Source organism: Anoplolepis gracilipes, chromosome 1 (assembly GCF_047496725.1).
Source record: "Anoplolepis gracilipes chromosome 1, ASM4749672v1, whole genome shotgun sequence".
NCBI lineage: Eukaryota > Metazoa > Arthropoda > Insecta > Hymenoptera > Formicidae > Anoplolepis > Anoplolepis gracilipes.
The window spans coordinates 19,365,495-19,392,298 of record NC_132970.1 but is presented as its reverse complement, the minus strand read 5'-3'; the positions used below and the strand labels follow the sequence as shown (position 1 = coordinate 19,392,298).

The window sequence follows — 26,804 nt, the reverse complement described above, 5'->3', positions numbered from 1 at the left end:
GCAATAACATGTCGTGCGATTGCGAATTGTGTCTAGTTGCGCGATCGTTGCTGATCGGGTAAGTACGTGGGCGTACTGAGTATGACGCACATAATCGTAAACAGCGGCATGACGTGCCGGGAGGCGGAAGAATGGAGCTTTGATTGGGTAGCACTCAACGTTAGCGCGATCGTCCAGCACGACTTGATTCCAAGAATAATACGCGACGAACGAGACTATTTCGAACGCACTGGATAAATGTTTCAAGACTCGTTATTGGGCGTAGGTATCGGCGCGCTGGAGCTATATTTGACCGGGCAATAACGGTTACGGCAACAGCTCTCCCCGTGTCAGATTTTCTGTGACGATGCCTCGGGGTGATGGATATATGTATGTGTATCTCTTTTATACAGAATTCAATGATTCGTAACCACACGTTTTTACGAATCAATAAATTATCGAGAGAAGAAGCAGCGGCTGTAAAATGTATACAAGAAGGTTGAGAATGATATTTTGATGATAAATGTGTGCTGCTTGCAAATATAGCTTAAATTATTCTTCCTCTATTTGCGCTGATTTCTCGCTTCCGCTCTGTGGAAATGTCGTTTATTCAATAATTAATTTTTAATTTACTTTCTCGACACTTAATAAACGTTCAATCTTCGTTATTTGTTGAACTGTAAATAGAATAGATATACGCGCGTTTATTCAGCATCGCCACATTTATACTACGATTTTGTTTCCGATAATAATCCAAAGTCATCAAATATCTCTATTTATTTCAAAGTTAATTTATTGTAAGTTAATTAAGCGCACATATATGATTAATTAGTAAAAATCCAGGATGTACCTAATCACAAAAGGGGTACTCACTTATTATTAGCAGACGAATGAGACGATAGCGTTTACACGATATACAATAATAATGATTGTTATATTCTATCAAATTATCGTACGCAGTATGAAATGATAATGAGAATAGCTTTATGATGGCTTACTAATCGTGTTCGTCGTAAATTATACATAATTTACCGTGCAGGTTTTATTTCGTGCCAATTTCCGAATCGCCTTGAATACCAAATACCGTGAAAATATCACGTAGCGCTACTATACTGTTACCATAAAAATTAATTATATTTTTTCCGAGTAAAAATAAACACAATTAAGTCGCTGCTGAAACACTACAGACGTTTTCATGCGCTATAATATTTACTCACTTTTTCGGCATATATTACACATATAAGTGTATCGAAGAACGCAAAGAGGGTAAAAGAAACTTGCATATTTCACACATTTATATAATAAAAAATTAGATATAAAAAAAAAAAAAAAAGAAATACTTTTATGCAACATATTTTCGTTCTTAATATTTTTCTTACATGATACATTTTCACGTAAGTATAATAAATATTATCGGCTCTTAAGAGCCCCGCGAAGTTTTTGCTTTTATAATATATTAACATCGTTGTCCTCGCTCTCGTGTATGAGCGAGTGCTCGTTTCTTATTCGCGCGGCCACGCCGCCAATTATTTCGCAGACGGCGGCGGATTTCGGTCTCGTTTCGGACTGCCGATCGAGGGCGGCCCCGCATCGAATTTAGGCGGACGTAGTACATCTGTCGACCATAACGCCGTCCGTCGCCATAAGTACTCTGAGCGCGTACACGAGCAAGCACACCATGGACGGGACGTGCGCGCGGCGGATCTTAAAATAAGATCCGGCTACCGCGCGCCTCGCGCCGTAATAAATTTCTCCGCGTGTCTCTCCTCCCGCTCTCATCGCGCGCATCCGTGCTCTTCGCTCCTTCGTCAAGTGCCACCGGGAGCGAGAGCGGGGCGAGAGGTGACGGAAGAGAGGAAAAAAAAAAAAAAAAATGTACAAAGCGTGAGTCGCTGGGATCCAAAGAACGGGGAACGACGGAGCCGACCCCTCCTCCCCCGTCCTCCCTCTATACACGCGCCATCGCGCGTTGCTATATATGTTACGATGTAATTCAAGAATTTGACCGCTCGCGTCCGCGATGACACTCGAGCGGAATTAAAGGCGCGAGTTGGCTACGATCGAGTTTAAAAGCGTCGGAGCAGCGTGGAAGATTTAAAAAGTCTCCAATTTGACGGAGAATTTTTTTTCTCAGTTGTGATATTTGTTTAAATAATGTTACTTGAATGAAAATTAAGATTTATAATTATAAGTAAAATTTTTTATTTTTTTTTTTTTTTATATACACATTTGTTTATGTAATTGTGTTGCAATTATTCCACACGTTTAATTCCTCATTATCTTTAATTTCTGAAACGCGGACACTATTCTACCGAATAGTACAATGGCAAGCTTTGTTTTCGCAAGGACGTTCCATTTCAGCTGATTCACGGATTCGCTAAAATTCGTTTTAGACGCGCGTTTCTTCCTTTCGCGCTCGTTTGATGTCCGATGGTCTAAAAGCATTCTGAATTTTCGGAACGTTACCTGAATCATACCGAGCTAACGAACCCAGTGTATTGTTACTCCTTCGATTTGTCTGTCCGCAATTTTTCCCGAAGACATTTGTAGTGTCATTGTGCAAGAATGTGCGTTTATTTTCTCTTTTTTGCGTGAGTCTTGCGAGACGCATTTAATTTCAGGGATTTCATCTGAATCATACGCGGCAGCGACCTACTCGCGACTTTCGTCAATCTTCTCAAATGCGATCCTTCTTGGAAACTCTTGTTGATCGCGGCGGCTAAGTTGCGTTACTTGTTAATTAACTAGCTTCTTGAATCATAATCATGCGTGCTGAATCATGTACAGCGTAGAAGTTCGCATAATTTTTGCAGCAAAATATGCAATTTGTATTATCGATATTTAAATTAATAGGTTTCCTTTAGTGATATAAAAAAATCCTTGAACTCAAACACAAACTTTCCTATTTCCTAGTTATCGACGTAATGAGCTTGTGCATTTTTACTCGATTTAAATCACTTGCATAAGATCAAGTTAAAAATAAAATTATTAATAAGATAAAATTATTAATCTTTTTATTTTCATGTCGCTCTGATAGTTGCTATGATTCGAGTTCAAAGTTGAAGTAAATACGTCCGTTTGAGAAAAAATACTTCTTATTTCCAATGCTAAAACAGACATTGCCGAGACGAGATTAGTGTCACATGGCCTTTCATGGCATCCAATATCACCATTTGCATCAGCAGTATTTTCGCAACACTCCTAAATTCACATTCACATCCACGAGTTCTCTTATCTCAACTTCTCGATAAACGTTTCCTGTTCGAATCATCTGTTTCCGTAAATACATTCCGTCATTTTACTCGTGTTTCGCCAATCGCATTGGCACGTTGGCATTTGCAGTGACCACGTATATTCCAGCATTATTCAGTTCGTTGCGTCGTATGCGAATAATAAATCGCTCCATGGCATCGTTTAATTGCTCATTATCATCAATTTATTAATTACCCCTTGCTACCGTTATTTTGCCGATATCGAACTTTTAATTGTATGCACATTTCTCTCCTTACGTATCGTAATTCTACCGATAAATTCCCACGGGTCTTTCGTGATTTTTTTTTTTTTTTTTTTTTCGAGAACATTAATCGTGCCGTGTGTATATACATACACGCGTATCTTATTCTCCCTACGAATGAGCGTGCACGCACGCATACATTCGCGTACGCACATTCTCCGAACGTCGTGTAACGATCCGTTAATAACGTTACCGTTAACCGCGCATTAGTGGTCACAGCGGCTATTTGCATATCGGATCGGTAATTTCCAACCGGCGTGAGATGGAAACGCGCGTATATGCGGGTCTATATAGATACACGCACGCGGATTCCGCTGCCCGCGAGGCACTACCAACGGCTATTACGGTGATTTATCCGTCGTCAGATCGAAGGCATCGTTGCCGAAATGGATATCGCCCCGCGCCACCGTCGTGAATTTAAAATGGCCAAAGATCAGCTGGACCTGATAATATAACATAACAGTACGCGATGAGCTAACTATCAATTATCTCAACCTCGTGCAGAGGCGGGAGGGGGTGGGGGAGGGGGAAGGGGAAGGGGGGAGGGGGGAATACTTTGGGAAGGTACTGGGCGCTGGTTCTCTGTCTCCCTGAGCGTATCTGGTCTCGAACCGTGATGTCTCGCGTTAATGTCTCCGATGCATTAAAGATTTGGCACGCTACAACGCGCGGCGGAGATTAATGAGATTGGCTAATAACGTGGGTGGACAGAGATCGTGATTATTTATTGTTGCATGTACGCGGAAGCATGTTTAAATAGCATGGACGACGTTATGTAAAAGTCGAATAGCATTTTTTAACGTCATTAATAAATCCAGCAACACGTAAAAGTGTTCAAAGCACCCAGGGCACTTGTTCCGGCGCGATTAAAAAAAATTAAGAGAAACGCACACGATGCCGGACGTAGATAACAAATAACAGATATGTATTATTAATTATTAAATGAATATCTCGAATTTAATATATATGTGTATGTGTGTGTGTATATTAAATATCCATGCGCGAACGATGTGTCCTAAATAAAAAGACTAATGATAAAATTTGCTCTTCTCACAGGACTATTGTATTTGCATTTTGCATCCCGCTCTCGATCGTCCTCTCTTCGCCTTTTAAAATATCCCGCCTGCTTCGAATGCGGCATATCTAAATATATCATGTGACTCGTACTGTATCAATTCTAAATAGCAGTACGAACCGCGGCAAGGTCAATAAAAGAGCTACCAAATGTATGTATGTCCCGTTAAAAGCGTAGTTTTTTTTCCATTCCTCATGCTCGATACTCGATTTATCATAGGACTTTAAATCTTTGATATCAAACCTTTTAAATCTTTGCAATGCTTGACTGGTTCCGAGTTTGACTTGTCATTTGATTCAAAGCTTAATGTGATTAAAGAATCACACTTACAGGCGTTAAATGCATGGTGCGAATATAAAACTCTTTAAATAACCATCACTTCAGGACACGTGTTAAATTTTTATATTTAATTCAGCAGCACTTTGTCTTCTTCAAAACCCGTTATGATGTAATAATAATAACGTCTTTCCTTTGCTGTAGATGTGGTAGATAAAGTGAACTTATTATTTAAACGTATATTGATTATAGAACTCAGATCATAAGTTTCGCGATCAAATTTAACTTTTATATTTCAATTTAAAATACTAATAATTATTATTTCCTCTTCCGATCTCGTCACAGAAGATATTTACATGCATTTGATTTTACGAATGCAATATGTTTATTCGTGGGAAGAATATTATTCATTAATTCGCGTCGCGCTCGCTAACTCGGGATTCTCATTTTTCGTTAGTGCTCGCGAATGTACTCGCATTACGCTTAATGTCACGCGTCTAAGCGGCGTACATATGCAGCAAATTATCGCCGGCATATAATTGTGCTGTGTGTGCGCGTATGCACTTCGTCTTTTCTATCTAAAGAGCGACGCAGCGAAATCAACGTCGTACAGAGAAGCGTTACACAGCATGCCGTCGCGGTATCTGTGAAATTATACTTCATTTATATTGCCGCGCAACGCACAGTCCGTTACGTTCTGTTAATAGAATCATGAACAAATATTTCTTGCATTATGTGAAATGTTCGAACGACATGTTTTACATTCAATAGATGGAAAAAAAATAACACCCAGGGGATTAGAAATATAAATTTCAATTACAAAAGTAACAAAACAGAAATATATAAGTTTATGGTTAATATATTTTTATACAGTTCATCTCTTCTTTTTATTGTTACATGTAAATTGACTTCTCTCTTGCGATCGAAGATATCCGGGTTTAAAATTTCGGATTTTCTTAAGAGTATATACACTCTTGCTCAATTTTAATTTCCTCTTTTTACGACGTATTATCTTTCGTGTACGCGCATATTTATGTGGGATTTTACATACTTACGCAGAACATCGCTGTGCGCAGCAATTTTTTTTTCTTTTTTTTTTTACGCGCAACAAAGACGGACGCGCCTCGCCTTTCCCGGTGTCCTGTTCTCTTTCTGTGCTCGTATAACGAAGCAAAATGTCGACGCGCGTACCGAGACGCATTATACCGCATGTATTTTTATCAACGGAAGTGCGTCGTTGTACGTGCGCGCATTCCTGGCCGCGGCTGCCTGGAAAAGGCGATGCTGGAGAAGCGCGCGCGATGCACATTTATTATCCTCTCTGCCGGCGACATCGGCGTCGTGTCGCCGATCCAGAATCTACGGTGAATCAATAACGAGGAAATCGATAGCGTCGCGATGGTGACGGTTACATCGTTATCTCGCGAATGAAATATCTCGCAATAGTTATGTTTGTGCGAGCGATGCATCGATCGGTAGCGCATAGACCCAACGGTTCATTAATGCTTAATTGGCGTAATTGTACAATGCCATTAATGCTGCCGTGTCTATGATTCAGAGGAAACTAGAAACGTCAAAAAGTCGCTTATGCGTTTTCATAAGCGAAAAATTAATTAGGTAATAATTGTGAAATTTTTCTTTTGTGTTAAAAAAAAGAAAAATAAATTATATGAGATTGTATTATTTTTTGCCGTCCTCGTTATTTTCGATTCTAGTAATGTTAATAAGCAGATAAATATTTATCAAATAATTTCAAGATGTAATTTGTAGATTTGCACTATATAAATCTATACTATTTTGAAACGAAATTTTTCTTTTATTTTTTTTTTTTTTTTTTTTTTACTACAATTCAGTCTAACATCTACTTTGTTAGGGAGCAAAATCATCCCATTTTGAAACTATTTAATTTATAGTTTTGTCGAAAAGTTCTCGTTTAAACCTTGTAAGTGGAAAACTGTTCGTTTACTGTTTATTTAAGACACAAAGTAGGAGTTTAATACAATGCAATTCTTGTTAAGTAAAATCTATAAAAAAATAAAAGTTGAAAATAGAAAATTTGATTGATGAACTATTTTCACAAATATATTTATATTGACACGAATGAAAGATAACAAAATCCATCTAATTTTAAGTCAACAAAATTTCGATAGATTAAAATTTCAGATCAATCTCGATAAAGTTAAAGATTCGACGACTAATCCCGTTATCTGTCATTGTATCTTGGGAATCTAATTTATTGCCGTCATTGAATCGACAACGTAGCTAAGAAAAAAAAAAACAGGAAGTCGATAACTATATGTGAAGTTTGATCGATACCCACACCGCCATTACCTCGCAAATTGGTCGGATAATGCGAGGAAAGTTTAATACGTGCGTCAGTGAAACATCAGACATCGAGATAAGCAGATAACAGAAGCACACATGCGTAATGACGTGTGTGTATGTATGTATGTATGTGCACGCTCATCTACATGTGAATTCTTATGAAGTAATAGCTTCGAATCGAGTACTTCGTGATATAAAAAAACAATTATTTATAAATATCTATATTTGCAAGATTATTTAAATTTAAATTTAAAACATTTAAATATTTTAATGCGTAATATAATTAATGCAAATGAATATTCATGAATAATGAGAATTTTTTGCGCATTTATAATGCTAAGTAATTATAAGAAATGTTTGTACATTACTTATAATGAATGAAAATAATATTAAAATGTTAAGTATCTGTGCGCTCGTAAGAATAATTATCGAAAAAAATATATTCGTTAAGGAATTAATATAAGCTGTGAGAGAAACTAAATGTAATATTTTAATATCTAAGTATAATACCGATAGGTTTAAATGTCTTAATCATCTTCACAATCAAATATTGCATGCGAATAATTCGATTACTATGTGCTCAAATAATTTAAGCAATTTTCCGTTCGAATGAAGCACGCACGTGGTAACGTTATAATTCTACATTCAGTAAAAGCGGAATTTCCAACACGTTGAAATTCTGCCGCGCACAGAGTCAAATTCACGCTATTTCGTGCGGTGCTATTCTCAATGATTGATTATGCGCGCTCGTTTCGCTCGTATCGATCTTTGGCATACGAAGCGTCGAACCCATCGCTACTTATGCGTATGTACGTACGTGATGCCGGCGATTTGTTTTGCGAAGCCATGACTGCTAGCGTGCACACCGCATAACCGGATCAGAAACCATGCAATCGTATCTACTTTTCTACTTACGGGTTAGTAAAGGTGCTTCGTGCACATGCGATATTGCGATATATAGCCTGCTATACGCGATTACGTACTCGGCGTGTCGTATGACACACACCCACACACACATACACACACACACACACACACCCACACACACACATACACACTCAACGTTCTTTGTGTATATAATACGCATGTTATAAATGGTATATAACAATATCTTTAGTTTTCTTTCGCGTGCATTTAAAATCATCTTCTCTCGCGCGAAGCAATTTAAAAGTTTCGTCGGAAACAATACAGTTCTTCTCCGCTTCTAGTTAATTGTTTCAGCATGTAATGAGCAATCTTGGCGATTTTTCTAAAAAAAAAAATCTATTTGCATATTATTATTAAAAAAAAAAAAAACTGGAATTTTTTTTTACGAATTATTTTCATAAAATTGAAAATAACGAAAATAATTTCACGAATTTTTTAATAGATTTTGAAAATCTCATATGAGGATAAAATAATTGAAATTGTTTTTATGCTTTTATATATATATGTAAAATATTTAATTTTAATTATTTTATAAAAAAAATATATATATATATAATTTTATCATTCTTTTGCATAATTATTTTCGTCTGTAAGTAAATCACTTTCTGACTACGATTAGTAATTCTTCTAATTTAAGATATTGCTTACCTTTCGCCTGTTCATTATTCCGCTTCAAGCAGGCTGTGTTAAATAATATAAAATAATAATTCACGGCATGTTCATAAACTGAAACAACAATACCACGTGTCTTTGAAAATAGATGCTTTCGCGTATTACAAATAAAAATGATATATGACCCGTTATAATGAAGGCGCCCAGGCTCGAAGGAGTTAAGGACCGCAAGCACCGTAGTGTGTCTTGCGACATACTCGGGTACAAGTCTGCTCGTTTTCTATGGCGTATCGTTAATCTCCACCGCCCCCTTCATTGTGTCTCACCCATGTGCTCCCCCCCCCCTCTTTATTTCCACTAATCAATTATCGATGCCGTTCGATCACGCAGCCGATTCTTAATCGCATGTCACGATCTTCACCGCGCCGCGCCGTTGCTTTACGGATTTTAGAAAGCGGACGCTCTGGATTCTGCGGCTGGATATCGCTCACAGGTGGTTGGATAATTATGGTCGAGCAATAGAGAGGAAAAATCGTGTATGCACGCGTGTTCACGTCGACTTGCGAGAAGTCGTTAATAAGTCTGGCGTAAAGTTTCCCACGTTTCGAGCCGTTTCCTCGATGCACGAAAAATTGTGACGGAAGTTAATCGCCTAACCATTAGACAGATGGGAATAGACAAGAATAATGAATAGATGGTTATCTTATTTACATTCGCTCACTTCGAGATAGATATATGAATGCATAGCGGCTTTGTCGCGAATATAGGATTGATACGCAAAAATATATTTATCGATTTTACATTTGTGACGATTGAATTCTAAGAAACGGATGAATAGGTAACATATATCGCTAAATATTGTATTATCTGGCGGCCATTTTGATGATTGAGATAAATTGTTCGTTGGATGAAGTATACGAGCAATTTATCAATTAGATTTCATTTGATAACAAGCACAACGATACGATACTACAATATAATCTTTCGTGATAGATTACATTAATGCGCTCTCTGTACAATTCTATGCGTAATTATAACGGAATGAAATATAATTCTTCGGTGAGTTACATTCTATAAAGGTATGTAATTATGAAGTATATCAACCTATGTTATGTATATTGTGAATATGTATTTGCCTATGTAGTCGCAATCGAGCAAGTATCATTCGCTAGGGAATCGTGATAAGCAGATCGATACATAAAGTGTATCTCGCAAATTAATCGAGGGAAACTAATACTATCTTTTTGATTATTCGTCTACTCTGCTCTGACGTACACGCGATCATATAATTTATTATTGACCTATTTTAATCCCGTTAGATCTAATTAGAGAGGATGGTGTCTCGTCTCAAAGTTGTTAATTGAGTTGGTTAATGCGATAAAGGAGTTCATAGTTTGATTCTCTTTCTCTTCTTCTCTTGCACCATCCATTATCTCCCTTCTACTTCTCTATTTCGTTTTGCCTCTTTTTACTGCTGAGTTTTAAAGGTGTGCAGATACCTTCAAGCAGTGATTATTTCCACTACTCCAATTATTTGAGTTATTCCCATCAACGAGCTTTCTAGCACCCAATAGAGTTAGTATCAAAGAATCGTATATGTATGTGTGTTTTGTGTATGTATGTGCATAATATTTGTAGATCTTCATAAAGCGTTTGTTGATATTTTTAAAATAAATGTTTTAAAATAAAACAATTTTTTCTTTAAAAACTGTAACAAATTGAAAGAAAAATTTACTCGTATCTTTTATTATAACAATAGCCTACTAATAATTCTTTTTATTGATAACGTTTCTTTTCCGTTCATCTTTAATAACAAATGTTATACAGTGATAAAATGCTACAATGAAACTTACTTTATCGTTCACATCGGATTTCCCTATATTTTTTATCGTTATAATAAAAATCGCTTATTCAATTGTATAATTATTATTAAAAAGTTGTGCTTTTGCAACTGCGGAGGATTATTGGTAATAATATTTCTCTTCTACACGTTGCAGAAATTACCTTCGTCGAGAGGTGAATCTCAATGCGTTCGATTGATTAAGTCATACTTTTACCGAGATAAAAAGCTCGACCAGCGCAGAATTTTTCTTTTATTGCAAAGCGACCATCGGCATTTAATAAAATGTACTTCTCCAATTACGAAACTGCATCATGCAACGACTGATTCATTGCAGACTCTGTGGAAAAAAGTCGTTATCAAATGCAATTTTATTACATTTTTTTATGTTATTACATTTAATGAATTATCTTCTAAAACAACTTCTTTTTTGTAAGCATAGATTTTTTTAAAAATAACGTTGTATATAATAAAAAACATGCTTATATTTCTTTAAGTTTAAAAAACAGTTCAAAATTATTTATACATATTATATAAACTTATATATATTATATATACATATTATATAAACTTATATATATTATTAATATATATATATATATATATATATATATATATATATATATATTTATTTATTTATTTTTTTAGTTACGCATATATATATTTTTTTTTAAGTATGTAATTGTTCTACAACTTCCAACTAAATTTCACGTTAATTTATTTTTGCTACATTACCTATCTTTTGCGATTTATGTGCGACTTGGTTCTATCTCAAGAAGCACTTTCCATGATCACGATTTACCTCTGTTGCAGTTCAATAAATTGAGACGCCGCACCTCGTTGCACCGCATTAAGTCGATACTGGCCAATAATAAATGTCTCTGTACATAGCAACGTCCAGGTCTTCGCGGTTTTCACGTACCGACATTAAATTTAGAACATGGATAATCGAAGTCGAAACGGCTTTCCGCCGAGATCGTGGCATTGTAATATGTCTAAGCAGAGTAGCATATATATATATATATATATATATATATATATATATATATATACATATACACATGTTGTATATATGTATATATATGTATGTATGCAGTATCACGTCGTCTCGATATAACTATGCAGGCAGACGCACGGAAAGCCGCGCCACCCCGTGAGGCTCATTAATTATAATTAATATCGCTGTCGATAATGGCACCGGCATTTCGTGTAGTGTTGCCACGGCATACATATATCGTCCTGAAACGCCTCCGCTTTATGCATGAGGAAGGCTGTTTGCTCTCGCGGTCTTTTTGCGAGAGCGCGCGTGATTGATACTGGAACATCGATACACTTCTCTACTTATATGTAGGTATATATAAAAGAACCTCACAAACTCGAAAATTCTGATTTGGATAAAATTTTACAAATCATGTAGGAGAGGTAAATAGATGAACTTAGAATTTTTCAGGTACTTGGTTAAAAAAACGATTTTATGGGATAATTACACCTCTCACATGAAAATTATTTGAGATATAAAAAAATATTGTAATTATATTAATAAAATAAAAAAAATAATTAAAACAAATTTTTAATTAAAAAGTTATTTTTTCAAAATTTTATTAAATAAATGGTTAAACAGAGCTATTTTTATCATGAAATTTTTCTATAAAACTTTTTGATATTTCGAATAATTTTTTAGAAAAGCAAAAAACCTATTTTATATGTGAGGGTTCCCTTAGAATCGTTTTTCAGCCGTAAATAAAAATTTCTAAATTTACTTCCCCCCCACCTGTACATGAATGTAAAGTTTCATCAATATCAGAATTTTCAGTTTCTCTTGTTAGACAAGAACACATTCTTTTTTTCATCTACATTAGACAGTATATATATTTTACGTGAAAACTGTTGATTTATTTGACTGATATACAATAATAATAATTATACAAATAATAACAATAATAATATAATATAATAAATAATATATATATATATATATATATATATATATATAATACCATTTGAATAATTAACTAATTAATAATGAGAATTAACGGATATTTATGTGCGATTATAATTTTCTTTTGTAAATATAATTATTGAATTATACATTCTTTCAGATATAAACAGTGCTATATGATATAATAATAAGGCAAGTACAAATTTTTATTTAAATATATAATTAAAACCCGTAAGTTAATTATACATTGTACCAAAGAGCAAGTTTGCTAAGAATTATTACCGTCTAATAATTTCAAGAATCGTTCAATATTAAGAATTAATTCTTTAGTTTGACAGGTGCAAGAATTAATACCTAAGGGAGACGGGAACATCCCGACGTAGATCGAGTATCGATCATTATGTGCGACGTGGTTATTAATCGTCGTTACGAATCAATTGGTCGACGAGCGTGACTATTCGCAATTAAAGATCAGCGGAAAGCGACTTGAGCCACCGATAAAAAAATGACAACTTACTGATAAAATATATCTAGAGCTTCTTGACACTGCGTGGATAATTTAACTAGTCATATTTAAAATTTAATAATTTAACTATCATATTTAAAATTTTTTTCTTTACAATTAATTTAAGTTTATTTGTATTTATTTATTTATATTTTGCAAGATATATAAGAAGACCTATGAAAATTAAATTAAATTAAATTAAATATGCAAATTAGAATAAAATTTACAAATCTGACGATCCGTCTAAAAGTAGCAATGTGGACGAGAATAAGTCGCAAGACTTAATTAAGCAAATGACACGCTAAATAGCAAATTTTCGAAATAATATGAGATAAATTAGATTTGTAAAATCTAATTCCATACAATATGAATTTATTTCATATGAATCTCTGATAATTAAGAAAGAAGAAAAACCTATAATGGCTTGAAGTTTACATTAAAATTAAAAAGAGATATCAAATAAGAGCAATTAATATTACGATTAATGAAATTACCATTAATGAATTGTCATTAATATTGAAGCTCTTCCAAAGAGAACAGATTAAGATATCACGTGAGAACAATCATGGTCAACTCTACCGATGAACGATTCTATATAATACGAATCTAAGAAACTTGTGTTGTACGTTCTCTATCAAATTAATATATTTAAGGTGACAGGGAGACTATACAACGCTTGCACGTCAAATGGAGGACGCACTAATGAAATATACAAAACGTGAAGAGTACAAAGTGATGCGTGAAACTCATCTGATAACATATTCCGGATACGCACCATTTGAATTCTGTCGCACAACCAGATTAGTATGCTACCACGAAAACAGTCTTTAGCGAATTTTATCTTATTATTTTACATTTTTTGAGCTATCATCGCCATGTATTAAAGTAAGTATAAAAATCAAAGATTTTATTTATTTATTAAAAAAAATTATTATATATTATTTTGATGTGTTAGTATGTTATTTTGCAGATTATATTGAAAAAAAGAATTAAGGATGCAGCATCAATACCAGAAAAAGAATAAAAAAGGAGAAAATAGAAAAAAAGAAAAAACAGAAAACTTACGTAATGATTATATGTTATGTCCTTTTAAGTGTGTGAATCGATGCAGCAGTGCAACAAAATAAACGAGGTAGATTCAACATGGATTAAGTGATGCTGATTATATGCATTTCGGTAGTAAATTGTTACAAATTAATCGGCCGTCAAACTCCCCTGCGCGAATCCGTCGGTAGATGGGATTAAGCACTTCGGAAGAAGAATCGATTCGCTGGTTATCGATCAGAATCCTCGTACACCTTTTAACCTTTAACCGATGCTAAATCATTTACTCTGAGAAGAATAAGTTTTCTTTTTGTGCGAGATTGATATCGAAGGGTGCATGATTTATTTTAATATATATAAAAACTATTTTGTTCGATAGATAAAGGGAAGGAGAAGAAGAAGAAGAAGAAGAAGAAGAGAAGAAGAAGAAGAAGAAGAAGAAGAAGAAGAAGAAGAAGAAGAAGAAGAAGAAGATTCGATCATCAAACCTCTTGACTTCTCGCACTGATACATATGATCGATATATTTCTCTTGATTTTTGATCTCCGTTCACATAAATTTTCGATTAGAAATATTATACATTATGTTTTTTATGGATTACTTTGATCGATCAAACGTAAGTTAAAGTACATACATGCTTTTTATAATTGCCACACTATAGATAGAAGAATAAAAATCTGTATCATCATGTTTATATCTATGTATCACTTATTATTATTATTATTATATTAGTCTTGTAATACTTTGCTGTTAACAGTTATTAAAGATGACTTGAAAGAAACTAAAAAATCTAATTTATTCAAGGATTTTTAATAAAAATTCTGAATTTTTTTGCTGTGTTACGCTAGGCTCTTATTAACTTGTCTTTTTTTGTCAGAATTATGTTGTTTATTGAAACTTTAATTTTATTTCTATATATTATATATATGTATATATATATTTTTTATGTTTTTATAATAAATAATATTATATTAAGCGGTATTATATTAAATTTAAATCAAAATAGAGTGAACTTGAACATGTTATATAAACTATCTGTTTTATAACATATATACGAACGATATATTGTAATTTCATATTATTTCGCAAGTTTGTATAAAAACATAATGTGCAATTTTTTAAATATAATCACAAAAAATAAAATTATCATTGAATTATCAATAACAATATTATGTGTGATGATTATTTACTAATAGAAAATTTAGCCATTAATACATTGGATTTCATCATAAATAATGAAAATAATAATAATTAATGATTTTTTTGCTATCATTTATTGAATGCTTAACAGTTCTGAGTTTGCGCATTTCATTATATTAGAAAAAGATACTATTACTATTTTCTTTTTTTCTTTTTTAAATGTCGAGCTTTGCGTTCTTTATCAATTCTCTTTATTTTTATCGTTTCTGTGAGGTGAGATTAAGAGAGTTTGATTTTATAGAGGATTTACACGACGCCGTTGACATAAGATTAAAAGACACTTATCTTTTAACTACAGTATAATACACCTAAATATATAATATAGCCTAATTCTATGTCAGAAACTTTGATATTTTGTTAAAGTAAAGTTATCTATGATTACGCGATGATACGTAGACGATAATACCATTTACAATATTCAATTATCAACGTTATCATATTTACACATAATAGCGTTACTTAAAATAATTTTATTTAATTAAAAATGATATTAAATACGATGAACCTTTTGTTTCACCAAATAACAAAGTTATCATTTTGTGTTATATAAAATTTATATAAATATTTTGAATAATATAAAATTATGCACAGTATCAGAGAAGTACACAATTATGTCATTTTTATATAATTTCTCAGTAAATAATTCAAGAAATATACGCTATAAATAATAGACGTTATAAATTTAAATATAATATAATGCAACTCAATATTATGCGATATTACGCAATTTATATTAATAACAAGATAAATGTAATGTGGAGAGAGAGAAAGAGAGAGAGAAAGTACAATATAATAGTCTATATATAGATAAATAAATAATCATAGTAATATATATATACAATATATATATAAAATAAATAATATATATATTAGGGAGTATCATATAATATTAAGTCATAATATCAATTCATAACATAAGGACGTAAGTTCGAAATCCCAAATTTTATAGAAATGAGAAAAACAACGGTTTAAAATTCGCATTTTATACATAAAAATACTTAAATATTTATGTATTTGTTTCCACAATTATTAAGCCAATTAGTACGCAACTCTGTTATAAAATGTAAGGCGTATAGAGCTTTCATATGCTTTAATATCTAATTTTTTTGTTAATTACGCCTCTATGTGAAATCCTCGATATATATATCTTTGAATGTGAGCAGTGCAAGTGATAATTATAACTAGTCGTTTATTTTGCGAGTAATTGATGCCTAGGTATGCAGCTGTAATAGTGTGTATAAACTTATTATAAATTCTTAAGTAAAATATCTCAACTATTTTCTGCACCAAAGCTGAAATTAACTTTCACAATATTACGTAGCAAGAAACAAACGGTCCATTAGAGACAGATAAAATCACATGTCTATAGATAAAATAGAACGTAACAAGAGATTACTCGCAAGTGTCAAGGAGTTTGCAAACAATGGACATATTAGTGGAAGAGCTTTGATTTAGGGATGAAATTCAAAGATGCAGGAATATTTAAGAAAAAAAGAGAGAGAGAGAGAGACTATAGCTATAAAAATTATATATATATATATATATATATTGATTGTTTAAAATTAGTTTATCTAAAATATTTTTCTAATGGACTAAGATTCAATCGGTTTAAGGAAGTACAATTTTTTTCGCAGGCGAATCCATGTCAGCATCCAATTGTAATCTTGAGGGACGTAGCATCGACGGACATGGAGTCCTTGCTGCGCTTTATGTATAACGGAGAAGTGCACGTGGGTCAGGAGCAGCTGCCTGCCTTCTTGAAGACAGCGCAGATGCTTCAGGTACGGGGATTGGCGGACGTTAACAGCAGCGCTTCCAATGCGAAAATTCCACCGTCATCGTCGTCGGCCGGCAACAACGGTAGCGCGCCTGTAAGTTGTCCCCACGGCAGTTTAATATGGAAGTTGGAAAATTAATTATAGGAATTATACGGCTGGTTTCAAACTTTTAATTAATTTAGCCTTAATTAAAACGAATTTTAATTAATGTGCTTTTAACACTACGCCATCGTTGTTACCGTGACAGGCAAAATCTCGACTAGGATTTCTCGCTTCGTCCTTTAATTGTTAATTTCGCGATTTATATTATAATAGACGTTAGACAAATATTACGGGAAGACTTTAATAATGGATGAATATTCGAAGTATTGCTGTGATTATGTGTATATACATACATACATACATGCATACACGTGTATACTTACGTGTGTGTATATACACATTACATTTTATTCTTTTATATATATATATTTTAAAATATATTTGACTAGAGAGAAAGGATGAACTACATTATTATTAAGAATTATAAGATTTATTTAAAATTAGATGATCTAAAATATTCTGCTAAGAGCATCCAGCAATCGATTTAAGAAAATATAAATTTTGCGCAAGCAAATCTATGTCAGTATCCAAGTGTGATCTTGAGGTATCGTGGGACGTTAAGAGTCATTCGATGTCTTTTTATTATCATCTCATACTGTCATCATCAGAGAGATTCCATTACACAAGGTCTTAAAGAGCTTAACCGATAGACTTCTAGAATGTGTTCTAGAGCAAAAATAGTTATTATACATATTAATATACACTATAGATCAATTCGGCTCAGTTATCTAGATCTGAAGAATTTAATTTTTAGAAACACAAAGTTCTGATGGCCTTCGGTTTGTTTCGCTCAAAATACCAGTTTCCATTAAATACACAGTATGTCAAATATTTATTTGACTTTAAAAGATTGGCGTTTGTGCTAAGGCTATCACACATAGCCATACATTGTAATTACTACTATAAATTTCCAGATACGTTTAGTAGATTGTTTCAAAGTGTCAAGTATATTAGAGAATAATATTAATTAAAAATATCTGGTATTTTTTATTTATTACTGTATTTAAAAAATTGTTTATATCTAGATAACTGAATTGAATTGATCAATAGTATATATAAACTTTTTTGTTTAGAATGATTTCTAAAACACATTTTAGAACTTATTAAACCTCGGGACCTATATAATAAAATACTTACAATAGAACATATATGTACAAGGTATTTCAGAATTAAATGTTTAAACATAAACTTAAAATATGAATTTAGGATTTTAAAACAAGAAAAAGTTTTTCTTTGGTGGTATGTCCGTCATTGCTTTGTTTTAGAGACATTGACATCTAAAGTTATAGGTAAAAATGATAAAAAGTTATTATACAACTGTTAATACGAATTTGTTTCCATACATGTCAATTATAAAAACACAAATATCATATCGGCATATTTATTATTAAAATAAATGTGAAGCATAATGATGCGCTTACAAGAATAGAATTCCAAGATGTCGCTCTAATTTTAAACTTGGTAGGTTCGTCGAGAGGATCAAAATATTTGTACATATTTTTTTTTATTGGCGACCAAACATGTTTAAGAGATGAAATTAGCTTTCAAAAATCGAACAAATTTTCGTTTTTTTGACTGACTTTTAGACGAAACATGATAGCGTAATGTTGTAAATGTACAAAATGTACAGAATTTCAACAGTTATTCACTGATACAAATATTTCTGATTTTAAATTAAAATTATTGAATTTAAGTTAGGTTAAAATTTTTTCGAAGTGGAGGTATAGGAGGAAGGACAGGGCCTTCTCCTGTTTGCGCATTTCTTATGGGATTATTATACACTACGAAATGTTATTTGACTTTTCCCAAAGAGGATTAATTACGTCTCATTTTTCAAACTTTTGTATAACTTTTTAAGAAACAATGAGCAGCGATTAAAACCTTTACAATATTATTCAGAGTGATGACTTTGTTAAAACATGTGAAAATTATTGAAATCGAAAGTGGCGCTTTATATTTGCATGATTACACTTAATTTTTTTAATTTTAACATTTCTTAATATGTTTGGTCGCTAATAAAAAAATACATATCGAATAATTTGATATTACCTCCCCTCTGCAAACCTACCAAGTTTCATTAAAATCGGAGAGAAATACCTAAAAGACTTTCCTTATTAGTTCGCTAAAGCGTCGAACAAACTGACAAAGTCACTGAATTATATGAAATGTTACTGAGAAAGTTGTTCAGTAATATGTCGATGATATTTATGTTTATTATTTTTATAATACATTAATAATTTATTGGCATGTACAGTTACGAAAAGAAGTTCGTGTTAACAATATAATAATTTTTATCATTCTTATCCGTAATTTTAGATGTCAATGTCTTTTAAATAAAGCATTTACGGACATATCTCTAGAAGAAAACTTTTTCTTGTTTTGTGGGTCCCTTTATACTTTAGAACATTTAATTCTGAAATATTCTGTATAGTAGAATATAGAATATATTATGTCAACATATTGAATATTAAATATACAATATTCTCATTATATATGTTATACGAAGAATGATTATCTGTCGTCAGGCAACGCCACGGAATCCTTGGCAGGACAATGGCAGAGGAGATCTTAATGAAAGTGATATGAGCCCTCCAGAAAAGCGACCAAGAAGTTGCAGCCCGCCATTAGGTAACCATGTCGAACAGAAATCGGATCTGCAAGAATCCTTGTTGGGTCAGGCTCTGGAAGGTGGACCCACGATACATACAATACCCACAAATAATGTACAGGTGAGAAAAAAACTATTTTGTGATATTTAACTAAAAATGATTTATAAATATAGAATAAAGTCCATTTTGCAAAATTTATTACTGAAAAAATTATAAATTAAAAATTGTAAAACTTTGAAGTTTTTATAATAAATTGTACAAAAATTTCGTGAAATTGTTTAATATTATTACAAAGAATATAATTATGTATGACTGTACATTTTATTAAAAAAATGGGGATTTTTTAAATTTATTTTTAGTCAACCGGGGAAGACTCGAATTCTATGTCGGAAAATGAGGAGGATATATCGAATAATGGCAGCATTCTGAACACAGTGAAGACTGAACCGAGTGATATTCTAAACGACTCTATAGAACATCATCGCAACAGTTTTCCTGCAGCCTTGCTGGGTCTTCAAGGTTATTATTAAATTTTTACTTTTCATTCATTTTATAACGTATTTGGTGCGTAAATCTTTTATTTTGTTAATGATAAAGTTATGGTTAAATTAATAACATTGCATGCTTTTAGAAAAAAAGAAAAATATTGATTTGTTAAAAGAAAAATTACTTATTTTAATTTTTTGGCATTTGTTTGTACCAACAACAATCGATTCGTTATTTATAAGACAGCATCAAATTTACGATGAATTAAAGAAATCCTAATTTTGTTGAGAGAATGCAAATTAGTTTTTTAATTAATGGCACATTTAATTACTAATTACATTTGTAATTAATAATTAATTTCTCGTCCAGTTACTAATTACTTTTGTAATTAGCAATTAGTACGACTTAATTACTAATTACGACTTCAATTAAAATTAATTATTGTATAATTATAATTATTTTTATTTGTGTATATAATTTTATTGTGTTTCTTGACTTTCGAAAATGTATTGGTATTGCATCTATTATTAAATGCAACAAACATTATTAACATAATTTAATTTTATTTATTTTATGTTGTAGTTAATTGAGCGACATAAATTTTGTGCTTCATTTCAAGAAAGATATATATTTTTTTGAAAAAAAACGAAGTATTTGAAGTCGTTGACATATAACGTATTGACGTATGACGTATTGACGCATAACATATAAATAAACCTCTCAACATCCACTAATCAATTCACTTTTTGTAAATTTTTAAATTTTAATAAAGTTTAATATTACAACACATAATTAGTGTTTTGGTACTAAAAAATTAATTACTTTTTTTTTTAATGTTACTAGTAGAGTGATTGACACAATAAATCCACATTACAAGATTCATACTGACAATGAGCTGTCTGAATATGCGTTTAAAAAGAAGCATGTACGAGATGACGAATTACAATACAAACAATTGTTAAACATTAATGCAACATTAATTTTTTGTTTTTATTTCATAATTAATTTTTTAATTTAATTTTATATGTGTATTATGATGTAAAAAAAAAATTCTTTTTTAAAATTAAAAATTCTAACTTGCTTTTTTTTAAAAAAAAAAGTTATCTTTCATTAAATGCAAAAAAACTTTTGTGAATTACTCGATTCACAAATTGCAGGAATGGGCTTACCAGGACCATCAGGTATGCACCAGGTGGCGAATCAGGATCCTAATTATGGTAAGTGTAATAAATCAACGATTCGATCTCACCCTTTTAAACGTTCTCGAAGCCCAGACTAGTATCCTTCCGTCGTTTCCTAAGATTCTGGTTTCTCGTTGTTGCGTTGAATGCATGAAAACTCTCGTACCTCTCACAACCTTGCATCCCCTGCCAGCCACCCCTCTTATCACACGGTAAGCAGGAGCGTATTACGGAGTCGCATTTCGATGGCTCTTCGACGGTTTTCGTTACTGCAGCATCTTACTTTAATTGTAAGTGCAGCATATCTTACTTTAGCAGCTAGAAACTATGTGAACTCTTTTTCTAGTCACATAATTATTTTTTAGATGCGAAAACGAGTTTCACATTGTATCTTTTTTTTTGTTTTCATGACGTTCACGTCTGCGATGTAAAGCATTTTCGTATGACTGTTATTACAAAAAATTTTGTAAAAATAATTTTCTATTTATTAAATTAACAAAAAAACTTGTCAAGATTATTTTTATATAAATCAAATTTAAAAAAATTAAAATTGTGGTAATTTAATTATTGAGTGAGCTCACTTGTTTAAAGAAATTGGAATAAAAATTAGAAACAAAAATTGTGATATTGGAAGGCGATGACAAAGAAGAAGCAAACAGTAGGCCGCAGAAGAGCGCCAGAAACGATTATCATATTAATTCGTACGAAGAATTGATCCTAGATTTAGGAAAAGGCTTGGGGGAGGGACAGAGCAAATGTTATTGAGGGCAAGTTATGTTTAAGACCTGAAAATGTATTTACAGAAAAGAAAAAGTCAAAAAAATGAATAAGAAGGGCTACGAAAGGCAAAAAAAGAGCGATTAAATAGTGTTTAAGGGATCGTACGAGGTTGGCTGAGGACTGACATTGGCTGGTGGTTCCAGGGCGGTGGCAGCCCTCTGGAGGAGATGGCTCAAGCTCGAGTTCCGGTTGGCTGCCGAGTACGTCCACCACGAGAAACGAGCATGCCGGGTCTGGAACCTACCAGAGTGGCGGGGGTCACAACTCGAAAGGGCAGAATTTCTCGGCCGTTCTTCAGCATCATCATCAGCATCATCATCACCATGCCACCAGCCAACAGTCATCGCAGCAACACACCCTTAATGCCCTCAACTCCCTCAACAGCCTGAACACTGAGCAACTTACGATGATGCATCAAAAACTGCAGAATAATCTTCAAAGTCTTCAGCAGAACACTCCTGCCAAGGGTGAGCAATTGAATTTGATGCTGCAGTCTTGCGCGAAGGACAAGATTGAGAGTATTGCGATGCTGCATCAGCAATCTCAGAGGCGGTATCATCAGCAGCAGATGGATAACACCAATCACAATGGTAAACCCAAGTGTCCCGAATGCGGCAAGATATATTCGAACAATTCCAATTTGAAGCAACACATTGTCAACGTTCACACCGTGCAGACCGAATACATCTCGTGCCATGTGTGCAACAAGCTATTCAAGACCAAGCAATATCTACAGATTCATCTACTTTCCATGCACGGTATCAGAAAGCGAAAGAGTTATCCCCTGTATCAGATGCAGACACATATGCAATCTCAACAGCAACCTGCTTTGCAATCTTCTTCGCAAGTGTCCGCGGGTCAACAACAACAGTTTTCCGCGTCAGAAAGATGGTCCGAAGAAAAACAGTGATTTAGAAATAGTCCAGAGTAAAGACATCGATTATAATTTATACAAGTACGCAAAAAATCCTAAAGAGACTGTTTAACGCGTAGAAAAATCGTTCGTTAAAACTATTCGGATAATTTGTGATAAATACAGACATTGATAAAGACAAGGCTATTAGGTGCTTCTTGTGAGACTGACAATTTCATAGTGATGTACTCATTATTATCATACTATAAAAGACTTGAATGTGCAAAAGATCCTATGTGTATCTCTGCAAGTCACAGAGATTACGAAATGTGTGCTATCTTTTAGTAGCAGTGAGTTGATGATATATAATGGCAGTTGTGTTAATGTGTTTACATAATATACACATATATATATATATATATATATATATATATATATATATATATATATATATATATATATATATATATAGGTTTTCTCTCTATGCGATGCGCTAGAGGAAGGTGTGTAAAGTCAACATAGACTATAATATTATTTTGATAATGGAGCATCGAAGTTAAAAGTACACGCAATCATAGAGTTTAATAACTATATAAAACAATATTTTTATTTAATTTGAGACGATCTCATAATTAGTTTATTTCAACTAATAAAGTCGAATTATGACGAGGAGTTTTTGCTCCGATCTTTACGTTATTTAAATTTTTTTATTATATTTTCTTATATGTATATATAGTTCTAAAGAAATAATAGAGATTTAATACAAGATATAAGAAAGTTAAAAGTTAAAAGTTTTTTTTCTTGTAAGTTTAATTATACCGAAAAAATTGAATAAAGTGAAACTTGATATTTTTATAAAAAGAATGAAAATTTTTGAGTTTTATTATTTGCGATCACAAATAAATTTGATTTATTACAAATACGTTGACCATTTTTTATTTTTTTTTCATATGTTGTAATATCTTTGGAACATAAGTAATCTTCAAAGTTACATTTTATAATTAAAAACATTTAATTGCGAAAATTGCAAATTTATATGCATTACAATTTTCGCATCTGTTATTCTGAGGTATTAATTATTAATGTAATACTTTGGACAACTTTATTATATATTCCACCTCCCTCTTAGCGCATCGGCGATGTTTAAGCTTGACATTGAATGCACGTCGCAAAAACCGAGCCTAAACGATCGAAGTTCGCAAACGGATATTTATCCGTTTTTTTTTTTTAGAATTAAGGGTGCGGAGGTGTCGATAGGGAGGTGTTGGCGAAAGAAGGTTTTGGTACACGAGAATTGGTCGACCTATTTTCGTCTCATACCGCAGTGCGCAGTTCACCCTTCGCGATGACGATAAGCAAGTCTTCTCGATTGATCGGGAGAGGAAGAACGAGGATAAACATGAGAGGGTAGAGCTAGAAAGAGCTTTGCGAAAGATTCCTCGTGAAATTCTTTGTGGTACTAGTATAAATTAAGTAAAGAGTATGGCTGGTCTAGTTTCTTGAAAGATAGATTTGTGTCGACAAGTCATCTTTTTGCAGTATATTCAGCTTTGGTAGAATGGGTTTTATGAAAGAGATGAAAGGAGATAGAATGAAGGATTATGTAAAAATGGATGGGAAGGCTTGAGATACGAACTCCCACATCAAAGATTGTGATTAATTTTGTCTTGCTCGTGTATCGCTACTTTCCTGAAGAAAATCTTTCGGAAAAAATCTCTAAAAAATTCTTTTAAACTTTTATATATAAAGCATGTATTAATAAGGCTTGACGAAAATTCAAATATTTTTATAAAAAGATTGATCACATAAAAATACGTACTAAATAATATATAGATAGTATTATTTTAAAGTTAATCAAATTTTTTTAAAATTATGAGATTTTTATTTATGAAAATAAAACTTTGCTAAACTCCCATTTTCAATAAGCATACAAAATAGTACAATTCCCTTGATAACAATCTACACACAAACACATACATGATTAATTTTTAGACTTTTTTTTAAAATTTATTCTACTGATGTTGCCAATTTGTCTTACAAAGAGAAACACAAATAGATAATATAGCAAATCTTAATTTTCTTAGAAAACAAAAAGGTCGACAAAGAGTTTCGTAAAAAAAATCCGGAATCAATCGACGCAACATCTCACCTCTCGTCTTTCATGATGTAATATTAGGAACATCAACATGTGTCACGCATGCTATCGTAATATTACGAGGGACAAAGAGATAGGGTACGTCGTATTGATCTCGAGGATTCAACAAACAGCACCTAGTACCTCCCGCTCGTTCCTCTCTAACTCTATCTTGCTTCTCCACCCAGTGCCAGACCCGTTCCTCACCCTTCCGTTTTCTCTTTCCTTCGTTGATACCTCTCTCTCTCTGTCTCTCATCGTATTCCATACCATTCGATTCACCCTCGCGTATATAGGGGTTTGATGAGGGCAAGCAACCCTGCTCGGACGATAATCGCAATTTCATTGTCGGGCTTTCGATTGCCGTTGGTCTCGTTTTGACGACACTTCACGTAAAGATTCGTCTCTTTTCGTACTTTTGCTACAACAGAAAATGAGGTCGACAAATCGTATCGCAGAACGATATCTAGGAAAATAAATTGTGACTACGATATATACTTTATTTTATTACCATTTTGGATATTATGAGCCACGCGTAGTACCTACTAGAAAAAAAAATACAAAAGTATATAGTGACGATTATGTGATGATACTAATAGCATTTTACAAACTTTCTAGATTTTGCTATTAAGAGAAATAATAAAATATCAATTTATTTTTTTGATAAGAAAAAAATAAGATGTGTTAAATTTTTACATACTTAATATAGATCAAAATAATACACATATAATAATACAATGCGTTAAAAAAACCTATTCAGCATTTATATACAGTACACATAATATCGAGTGAAAAAATTTTAATAAACATAAGTCGAAAACTCATTCGTTTCAGAGATATAAACAATTTGTTTTTGTATTTTACTATCATATATGACTAACTTATTGGTTTCTCTGTGTTTTGATGTTTACAAACCGTGTTCTCAGTGTTTACAAACCGCGTTTTAAACGTCCTCATTCAAATTCCATATTTTAGAAAGATACCACTGGTAATCGTTCAGTTGTATGTATAATGTTTGAATAATGTAATTATAATCGTTGATTGTATAACGACAACTGAAGAATAACCGAGATCTTTCTATAATAAGTACGGAATGAAGACATTTCAAACAAGATTTGTAAACATCGAAAAACGTAGAAGCTAATAATAATAATAAGTCAGGCATGATAATAATGTAAAAGACTGTTTATATTTCTGAAACAATTGAATTTTCGACCTATGTTTACTAATATAAGATTTTTTTACTCGCACTCAGTATTGTGTACTATCTATCATATAAATGCTGAAAATTTTTTTTTACATCTTGTGTATAATATCCATTTTGTTTTATGCATTAAACTTTCAATAGTGATTATTTTTATGCATGTTAAAAAAGAATTTTGGACTTTTCATCAGAGAGATACTGTATTAACTTCTAAACTCTCCGTAAAATTAATACAAAATTGTATTATAGTTAACTTTATTAACAGCATTTCTAAATCAATTCACGCAGTCGTTAAACGGTTTCTAGAAGACGCTAGCGGTGGAAATTCACGCGGAGTGTAATTTAGTCATTCGTGAAAAGTAAGGGATTTCGAAGGGAATATTAATTTAACTAGGAAAGCCATTTCAACCCAGCCATCGATCCAGCAGCGCTTGTTAACAA

The 26,804-nt window shown here is 32.5% G+C and overlaps 1 protein-coding gene and 1 long non-coding RNA gene across 10 annotated transcripts in view; one reads left to right on the top strand and one right to left on the bottom strand.

Annotated features, from left to right (window-relative positions):
* Positions 1–26,804, top strand: part of LOC140666086 (protein abrupt) — a 121,934-nt gene that overhangs the window by 39,773 nt on the left and 55,357 nt on the right. For 3 of the 9 annotated variants that reach the window (XM_072892873.1, XM_072892863.1, XM_072892937.1), the window contains 4 exons: positions 16,871–17,107; positions 19,642–19,845; positions 20,085–20,244; positions 21,369–21,428. In XM_072892873.1, coding sequence (XP_072748974.1) covers positions 16,871–17,107; positions 19,642–19,845; positions 20,085–20,244; positions 21,369–21,428 — 661 coding nt within the window. Of the gene's footprint in view, positions 1–10,705; positions 10,981–11,361; positions 11,900–12,647; positions 12,680–12,817; positions 13,878–13,947; positions 14,125–14,415; positions 14,653–16,870; positions 17,108–19,641; positions 19,846–20,084; positions 20,245–21,368; positions 21,429–22,315; positions 23,376–26,804 lie in introns of those variants that run through there. The other 6 variants (XM_072892909.1, XM_072892892.1, XM_072892883.1 and 3 more) reach the window with 6 other exon arrangements.
* On the bottom strand, positions 24,942–26,203 carry LOC140666117 (uncharacterized). Its single transcript, XR_012046705.1, has 3 exons — positions 26,075–26,203; positions 25,671–25,701; positions 24,942–25,580 (listed from the first exon to the last, which is right to left on the bottom strand). It is a non-coding gene; the product is annotated as an uncharacterized lncRNA (long non-coding RNA).